The 10,000-nt window shown below is 37.0% G+C and overlaps 1 protein-coding gene across 4 annotated transcripts in view; it reads right to left on the minus strand.

Annotated features, from left to right (window-relative positions):
- Positions 1-10,000, minus strand: part of Pp2A-29B (Protein phosphatase PP2A regulatory subunit A) — a 16,287-nt gene that overhangs the window by 5,917 nt on the left and 370 nt on the right. For 2 of the 4 annotated variants that reach the window (XR_015192330.1, XM_043028230.2), the window contains exons 2-11: positions 5,380-5,571; positions 4,998-5,217; positions 4,681-4,841; positions 4,131-4,370; positions 3,725-3,826; positions 3,295-3,498; positions 2,831-2,996; positions 631-785; positions 282-424; positions 1-9 (exon numbers count right to left, since the gene is read on the minus strand). The exon at positions 1-9 is cut by the window's left edge and continues 83 nt beyond it. Coding sequence is in view for 2 of the 4 variants with exons in the window: in XM_043028230.2 (XP_042884164.1) it covers positions 1-9; positions 282-424; positions 631-785; positions 2,831-2,996; positions 3,295-3,498; positions 3,725-3,826; positions 4,131-4,370; positions 4,681-4,841; positions 4,998-5,217; positions 5,380-5,571 (1,592 nt within the window). In the remaining 2 variants the exon portion in view is untranslated. Of the gene's footprint in view, positions 10-281; positions 425-630; positions 786-2,830; positions 2,997-3,294; positions 3,499-3,724; positions 3,827-4,130; positions 4,392-4,680; positions 4,842-4,997; positions 5,218-5,379; positions 5,572-10,000 lie in introns of all 4 variants that reach the window. The other 2 variants (XR_006223849.2, XM_043028228.2) reach the window with 1 other exon arrangement.

Here is a 10,000-nt window from a genome sequence, read left to right on the forward strand (position 1 = left end):
TGGAGGGCACTGAAACACAAAGGATCACATCAGAAGTGTGCCAGGATATCCAGTCCTTTTTGTTTTCTCATACTTACAGAGAAACCTGATTAGTTTGATGCTGTCCTGCATTGCTAATATAGATATCATCTGATAGAAAAGTATCAAATTATTACAAGACATTACTATCATATTTAATTTCAACTTCAGTCAAAATTAATAAATATATGTATTATACAACTCCTGCATCGAAAGACACACTGAACAAAGACATGACTAAAACAATAAAAATGAAGTCTTACTCTTTTTCCACATGGGGACCAATAATCTGTAGGGTTTTTGCCACATTAAACCTGACATTGGGAACATTATCATTTGCCATGGAGAGGACTGTGGGGAGCAGAGTCTTGGTCGTCACATCCTTTCCACAAACTTCACCAACAACCTGCAGAAAAGGGACTTGGGTCTTATTTGGGGCTTCAATAATAGACTCAAAATTAATAAAACATCTTTTTCATATTTTACGCATACAATAACTTCCACACATACATGAGAGCAAAATAGGTACTATGACTGTTGACTCATACCAGAAATATTATAGACTATTCTTCTAATGAACAGAACACTTTACAACATGAAAAAGAAACTCACGTTGATACAAGCAAGACAGGTCATACGGTGAAGGTAGTTGCCGTCCCGTGACATGGCATTAATCTTGGGCAACACATTCTGGGAGGCCCAATCCGCACCAAATTTCTCCACAAGCTTTCTTAGGTTGTTAGTAGCAGCCTCACGGATAGCATATACTGGGATAGAGAACGGTAAGGGATCAACATCAACAATGTCAGGATGAGGAAGGTAGCAAGCCTAGCTAGGGTTCAAGAGAGCTTGCACCTTATGGTCTATTTGTCTGCCATCTGTATCTATCTGTTTACCATCTGATTCTGTCTTTGACTGTCTGTTTATATTCTGTCTGGTCCAAGAATTTACAATCTTAGAGCAAATGATCAAATATCAACCCATTAATGCCAGGGCTTGTATTTTCCTAATGCCACTAGATAATAAGCGCCTGCAGTGACTAAGCACGAGATCTCTCCCAGTGCAATGCTGCACTGCACCTCTATGAGCAATTTTTAGCTGGCCACTTCCACGGGGGTGATAATTGCAATTTTTTTTTCTTCTTTATTTTCACAAATGAAAAAAAATGTGTCTATACAGATAGAACTCCTATGACTGTGTACATACATACCAATGTAAAATGGTTGTTTTGAGGGAGTATCATGGCAGGCATAGATGTCACCTGGAGGGTGCAAAATACTACCAAAACATGATAGGACATCATCTGACACAAATGGGTTAGAATAAAAAAAAATAAATAAATAAATAAACATCTTATCCCAATGGGCTGGGTAACATGATATCACATCATGCTAATATTTTGCTCCATCTGGATGACCTAAGTTTTACAACTTAAATATGCATTTAATCATAGGAGTTCCATATATAGAGACAAACTTTTATTCACCTGTAAAATAGAGTAAACAAATGCTAAAACCTCCTATTATCACCCCATTCATAGATGTGCAGCACAGCATCTTGGCAGGAGAGATATCGCACTTAGTCCCTTCACGTATCTAGCTGGTGGAGTGGTATTATGCAAATATAAACCACGGCAAGAATAGGTCAAGATGCCCAGCCCAGGTTTAACATCCGTTATGGCTCAGCCAGACAGGTTAAACCAATTTTTACCCTGCATTGCAATTAATAGAGGGAACAAGTTTCAAAATTAATCATGGTACCTTTTTCTTGTGAAGTCCCTAAATTTCTAAAACCCAGTATCTTAAAAAATTCATTATCCTTTTGGTCTGGAGATACAAGCTCAGGTATTATTGGATAAAGATGCAAACAAACGTAGCGAAAAACTATCCTTACAGCATGACATAATTTTACTTATGAGTAACACCATAAAACTCTTTTCTTCCGGAAATGAGTAAAGGGAGAAAATCTCTGCTTCCACTGCACCGACGAACCCGACTCAAAAATATCTGTTCTGGATATGCCCTGACCTTGCCCACAGAAATACAAAGAACATTGCTAATGGGCAATAATGTCACGTGATAATAAAAGCACCAATAGAAAAACAATTGATCTAACCAATAAATCTATCAACCAATCACAGATAATTGAATCTTGAGTATGGGTCCTAGTTGGAATTTCAAATTCAGTATCAAGATGGCTAGCATGTGCACATGCTGTAAATATATGCAGTGGGACTTTAATAAGTTATATCATAAAGATAACAGTTCAACACTTCCTTTTTGATGGGACGACCCACAAATCCAGCTCCTCACATGCATCCAATTAAGGTAATAAATGCGCACATCCATATAAAAAAATTTACCTGCCACATAGTGGCTTGAAAACGGTGCTCATGGCAGATACGTATCTGCTAGGGCTAACCTAAAAATTAGGCTAGATTTGGTTAGGATATAATACAGAAAAACTTGTTTAAATCTCCCACCAGAAATCGTTCAGTGCTAAATCAATGCTGGCACGTGGGAGGGGGAGGTGTTGAAATTCAGAAATGAATATCAAAACTGTGCAAAATACAACAAAAACTCCCTAAAAAATATTGTCTCAACCAGAAGGTTGGTTGCATCTTTATCCAAATTTACCCAAACTCAATAGCTTTGAACAATGGTTAAGACTTATAAATCTTAAGGACAGTTAAAAGCTACAACATAAGAAGCATCAACCTGTCTTTTTTAAACATATAGACAATATAACATTACAAAAAATCTATAAATGATATAAGCTCAAGTGACTGATCAAAATCATGAGAACATCTTACCATGATCCACTAGCCAGGTCATGCAGAGTTTGGAGAGGGACTGGTTGAAGAATTCGACCCCAAGTTGACCAGCAAGTAGGGGCATATATTCAATAATGGCCAAGCGCACACGCCACTTAGTGTCCTCTGCTAACTCTACAATGGCAGGCAACAATGACTGCGACAGCTGAAAGCAAATTAAAAAATCAATAGTGGTAACTATTACTTGAATATAAACAATCAATAATTAAATAACATATGCATCCAATCTGAAACTTGCAATGTTGACTAAATCTAATCATATTCACACTTACAGAAAACAAAACATCAAAAAAAGATATACAAAAAGGAAAACCATGCCCAACCATAACCACTCTGATTGAGATATATCAATAATAATAATAATAATAATAATAATAATAAAATAATAATAATAATAATAATGATTATAATAGTAATAAAAAAAAATTATTATATTACAATACCTGTTGAATTCCAATGACTTCATTCACACAGTCGAGATTAGAGATAATGTTAAGTCTGACTTCTGGGCATTCGTCCTTCAGCTGTGACAGAAATAGCGGAAGGAGGTGGTTGACTGTGTTCTCTTTCCCTAGGATGGGTGACAGGCCCATGATAACACCCGCTAGTGCACTCTTTACATGTTGGTTACCATCTGTTACTAGTTCCTGTTGAATATGATGAACAATTATTAAGTATGAAAAAGAGAATGCTAAATAAATTTCAAGATATTAAAAAGTACATAAAAAAAAAATCAGCATTTTCTATTGAAGATTGAACTTTGATAAACTTTATCTGCAATAATTCAAATATCCAGTACTGTACTCTTCACTCAAGACATATACTAATATACTTAATTAAAATATATTGTAAATTGTGTCAGACATGACTAACCTTTACACAAGGTAAAACATTGTTCATGATAACATTTTCCTGCACACTTGGATCCACATTCTGGCAGAAATCTTTAACCTTTCCAGCAGCTGCTGCACGAACCTATAAAAAGAAAGATACTTAGTCAATTCCTGTCTCTTGTTTGCATGGACCTAAAGACTTGGCCACTATCTTTTCAGAAGAAAAATTTGTGTAAAGAACATCTTATATATCCTTATGACTAATATGTCTGAAATTCTTTAAAGTATGAAAATAACAATACAAATTATCAAAAAAATCTATAAATCAACAAGCCTCTTTGTAACTTGAAATTATCTTGACTCATCACAACAAAATAATATAAAAACAGCTACATACTCATTTCAACAATAATCAAATGGACACAAACAAAAATTCTCTCTCTTACTTCAGCCTCAACATCCTTCAGCAGACTCTGGAATGCAGGAACAAGATCTGTTTTGGTGATTTCAGGCCCCACTGCCTTCTGGAGATCAATGAAGCGATCTGCCACCATGTACCGCACCCTCCACGACTTGTCCTCAGCAGCCTGGCGGAGTGTGGGCATCACCAGCATCTCTGTGTCCTCCTGCTGCAGGAGCCCAGCCATGCTCACACACGCCTCCACCGCCAAAAGCCGCACTGAATCCTGCCAGAGTTGAGGGGTGCTCTTTAGGGTGTGTATGCATGACTCAAGTTCTTGTTTCAGAAACATGATCATGATACATTGTCTAAAACACCAATTTTGGCAAGGTGAAAGGGCAAACAAAAAAATAATGTGTAATCTTCTACACCTGCCTAAAGGCTGACAAAAACAAGGGAGATACATTCATCCAAGAATCTTGTAAGTAGTGTGGTTAGTCTTTGCAATCTTAGTAAGTCTAGGATCAGTGTAATGGCTGTTATAAAAAGCACAAATAAATAAATATAAATAAATACATAAAACTATTAACACCAACCTGTTCATCCTGGGCAAGTGCAATGAACATGGGGATAAGGTCTGTCTTCAGGTATTCCACTTCTACAACCTTTGCAAATTCTCCCAGTTTGGCTGCTGCTGCACGTCGTACCATGGGCGTGTCATCTTGACACAGAGAACGGAAATGTGATCGCAGCTCAGCTGTGGGAATAGGAGGGATTAAAGGAATGAAAAGTGTCTCTTAAAAATGTGTTAAGTTTCAACCACCTCCCTTTTTCCTCTGTTACTCTGATGAATCAATAACATAACATAAATATGTAAATATACAGACCCTTCCTGCCTTCCCAATTTTCTTACCTTTTGTTGCAACGGAGAGCCTTGGATAGCAAACAGAGAAAAGTCCACAGGCAGATGTGCGGGATGTGAACCAGTCTCCCACAGCCAGTCGCTTCACCAGAGGAACAAAGTGTGACTCCAAATCTTCTGTGTTGTGCTCTTCACAAATCCTTCTCAGCGAATCGACTGCTTTATCTCGTACAACTGTTTCTTCAACTGTAGCCAGGGATTCCAGAGGGGGCTGAGAAAAAAAATTATTGCTTAAAAAAGATGACAACAAATACAAAATAATACATCATCATCTAAAGGCAAAAACAATATTGAAGCAACTATAGGGAGAGCCAGAACATCTTACTTTTTAAACCATATAGCTTCTCTTTCAAGTTCCCTAAACTTTACTTACCAAGAGACAGTGTACGTATTCTGGCCCTCCAACCAGTGGGGTGAAGGTGCCAAGCTGTTCTGCAAGTGCGAGCAACACTTCATCTTCATCGTAGATTGTGTCAGTCAAGAAGGGGATCAATTCACTGCGAGTTCGCTCCACACCGAGTGCAAGAGCAATTGTGGAGAGCTTTTTGATGGAATTCAGCCGTAACTGGAATAGAAATTAGGACCACGTCAATAAAAGATGTGAGTGTGTTCAAATATCTAGTCACAACAGTACTCAGCAAAGGATTTGTGTTATCATTTCTCTTATCAGTGACTGATTAACCTTAAATTTGACACCTGAGGGAAAACCCTTAACATTCTCCGAACAGTGAACAGAAACCACTTTTTTTTTATTGGCTTATGGACTTAATACTAGTATTGCCATCTAATAAATTGTTTACTACTTAAATGATTTTTATTATTACTAACAAGCTATGATCCCTTAATAAAAACACATACTGACAACTGAGCAGAAATACCAACAAAATATTTCCTAGATTGAAATACATGTCTTTTATACATGTCACAACCTACACTCATCTTACTTATATTCTCTTGTATAACATAGGGTTACTTTTACATCTTTTATAAGCGCTGATTTCCTATGAGAACTTTTCTAAGATATCCTGATTTCAGAAGATTCTTGCAAGACACATGACAGTTATTGACATCAATTAAAGCATTTGTCCATCAACATCAAGACTTTGTGAAGGCCAAGTTTTGAAATGTGATTCTAGTTCAGTTTTCACAAAATATGAATGCTCTCTTGGTCGAATGCCAATTCATAATGATATGGGTCTTTTGATAACTTTTATAAAGCCAGTTTGACAAGTGATTACCATACTTTCAAGTTGACTTTTAATAATGTGAATGGAAATATATTGCCAGAATAAACACCTTTTAAATAGTATTAATAGGTACAGGAATAAACAGGTCTGAATCTAAATACACTTCAAGTAAAGGACATAGCAATGAATTCTGAGAATTTCTTCCACTGTGACCTAGCCCTTGGCACCAGGCGACATGATATCACATTATCCAAATATTTTGCTTCCATCTGATGACATCGTATTATGTCATGATCTCTCCCTCAAATCATATATTTTACATCGTTACTTATGAATATACTCATAGGTGTTCTATTTGTGTAGACACATTTTTCTTCACTTTTTAAAATAACATAAAACCTTTTTATAACCCATTAAAGTGGGCAGATGAAAAGCACTCATAGAGGGGTAGCGTGGCATTGATAATCTTTGCAAACTGCAAATCAAAGGATAAAATAAAATATAAATGACCACACTGACAGTTGCCGTCAAATGATCACTGTGGTTTATGCTCTTATAGCATTCTGGCTAACTCTAACAAACCCTCACTATGCATAGTCTGGCATGAATAAACTATATTTGGTTCTTTATTTCAAGAACAAAATACCAGGAAGGTGTTAAAAGGGAGGTTTGATTCTTTCTTCTTACTCTATCCTACAATTTGTATAACTCAAATGTTTCCTATTAGCAACAATTATATCAAGAAAAATGTAGCTATTGCTTACCACAGTATATGCCTTTTCAGAACTAATTACACCCACCCACATTTCAGAGAGAATATACTTAAAACATTAGATTTTTCAAAAGCATAATAATCACAAGTTGGCTTGTAAATTTTAACAGAAAATCATAAGTGCTGATTGAAAGCTGTAGTTCCTGCTCACTCAAGAAATTGAGTTTATTCCAAAATGAATGTATTTCAGTGATATATATATTCCTGCATAAATGCCCACTTACTCTTGCACAAGCAAGTCTTTGTTGATATGAAAATCACTGACAAACTTCAAGAGATATGTGCAAAGTTACTGCAGTATGTCATCTAGTTCATTAATTACTTCACACATGTAAGATGATTCTTAACCATAAAGGTCTGCTTTGTATTTCAAGGGCTCTTGTAACATCAAACCATCTTTTAAGTAATATAATGGTCATAAAGAATAAAGAGATTTCTTGGGTACTTTTGTTCCCATGCAACCTCAGCTTGTTTTACCTAAAAAATTTCCCTCATATACTTTATGCCCACCCATATTATCAGAACTATAAAATCAAGATCTTTGAATGTGATTAGTATTACACAAATCAAAATCATTATACATCTGAAGCCAACCTATAATTTTCATGAAATAATGTATTTTTACTTGGATAATAGCTAATAGAGGCTATTCTTGCTGTTCCTTTCGCAGTAAGACAAGTGAAAATATTGATGTTAACAACACAAAGAACACACAAAAATGCATTGATTGGAATGTGTTTTTACCAGCATTTGGCAGCGATAGTCACACTGAAGAAACATTGATGATGATGTGGTTATTTTGAAGCTAAGTCTCTGTGGGCCTCCCTAGACAGAGTCCAGCTTACCTGACCTTGTTCAGACAGGTCTCCAGTTGAGAGATGTCTGTTGTTTGAGACTCTAAACCAATCTGTTAATCTCTTGACAGCTCTCTTGTCACACTGATCCTGACACTTATGTAGTGAAGACTGGTAGTAGTGTCTTTATATGTTTCTGAATTCTCTTATGACTATTCCAATGAAACTGAACTTTTAATGAAATTGCTGCAACGTCACAATTCATACAAAATTTAGTGAAGTGCAATAATATTATTCAATTTGTGCAAACCCAGCTAAGGTCTCTGATCCTCTAAGCCATGGCATCTACCATCCACAAAAGAAAATACAAATTTGCATCTTCAAATGTACTGTGTATCGTAATGTTTGACTGGCCGAGTAAGAAATGTGGCAATTAAGGTGGGATCCAGAAGTGAAGCCCCAGTTAGGGAACACAGCAATTTAGAGCGGGCTCATGGGTGGAATTCACAGCTGGGACAACATGCCAATCGAAGAGGGTCTGGGGTCAGAGCCTTGTTCGAATTTTTTTTTGGTTTATAAAGGGATTCTTTATGGAAAATTGTGCCAATGGGATAGGGTTCTTTTGCTCGTTTGTGCATGGCCTGAATCCTCCATAACTGATCCTTTGGTTCAAATCTTTCATTTGCACACTTTTCTATTTAACCCATTCACGCCGGATGGCATGCTGACACGTTTCGTAGTTTTTGGGTCAGATGCCGGTGGCGAGATATTTGGTCAAGGCCAGCGCTAAGAGTGAGCAAGCGGATAGCCCAGGCTTGCAGCTAGTGCACCCAAAAATCCCAAGGTGTTAGGCTTCTGTGTTCCAAAACCCCAACATTTTGACCATTCAGAGCTGGAATCGCCCCAGCGTGAATGGGTTAAAAAATACAATACTTAGTTACGCTATTTTAATTTTAAACTTTAACATTTTCAAATACTTGATTCCTTTCTTTTTCCTATTTACACATTCTATAATTTATTATATCTATCTTGTTAAGTTATTTCACCAACATTTATTATCCCCCTCCCAGATTCCCATGAGTCACCCCACCCAGAGTTACTGGCTGGACTTGGTCTATGCGAGATATTAGAACTACCTTTGAAAGATACATATATTCCTAAATGTTTCGTAATGTCTGCCTATTGCTCTAGGGCGTGGTCCCAATTTTGATTTATCTTAATCCATAAAATTGTCGGTAAATGTCTCTCTTGCCACAACATATGTAGTTGAGGTTTGTAGGCCCATGCTGGAGCCTGATGCATGGAGGCCAAAGTGATTGGTCAATCATGCATTGCTATCATGTTGGACTTTCGAGTGCTGGCCTGCAGTCTGATCACACTTAGTTTCAAGTGCATTCGACCCAACCATAAGAACATCCTAAAAGCTAAAATGCTCACTATACAACTCCTAAAACCAGTATTAAAACACCAAAAAAAAAGTAACACCCACATGAAACATCACATTTGAATACCAAGTAAATCAGAAAATCCAATTGTACAAATAGAGGATCACTCCCAGTCTTCTTGAAGTGGATGAAATGTTCCCTAGAAAATGGGCCAAAGTTAAAATTCAGCAACAACAAGTGACACTTGGCTGATGATCTGCATGACAGGTGTTTAGGAGATAAAATCATTTCTATTATGTTCTTGTCATTTTGATTCTATTTCTTGTCTTCCTACTGTTGTTAATAATGTTACTTTTAAGTTAAACAAATAAATAAATAAAAAATGAATGAATCTGAACGAGAACGCATGAAAATTGCCTGACAAAAAATGCATGACACATCAACCTTGAACCATGAGTCGTTTGGCCCGACCGCTTTACACATCTTTCAGACCTCAAAACTTTTGCATTCCGACTCATATTTCCGGTACAAGAATACCCGTGGCAAGCGCGGTGGGAAAGTGGAAGAGTAATTTTCCACATTTCAAAAACGGAAGAAAAAAAAACGTTCGATAATGGCGAGTCCACTTGAAAAGAGGCCGAACCCCTATTTAACTCGTTTTTTCAACTATTCCCTCTCTTTCCTCCGTTCGTTTCTTCACACACATTAAACCCGTCGCGTCGCTTATCCACCGCACCGAGGAGAGAAAACTGCCTCCGAGTGAATGAAAATCACAGCATAACAAACCCATCCCTTGACGCTCGCCCGATCTCAGCGGAGAAAAACACAATCGGATATTTTCCCTTCACTTCCACTT

Source organism: Penaeus japonicus, unplaced genomic scaffold (assembly GCF_977035675.1).
Source record: "Penaeus japonicus unplaced genomic scaffold, GWHDUDI00000001_assembly GWHDUDI00000026, whole genome shotgun sequence".
Classification (NCBI taxonomy): domain Eukaryota; kingdom Metazoa; phylum Arthropoda; class Malacostraca; order Decapoda; family Penaeidae; genus Penaeus; species Penaeus japonicus.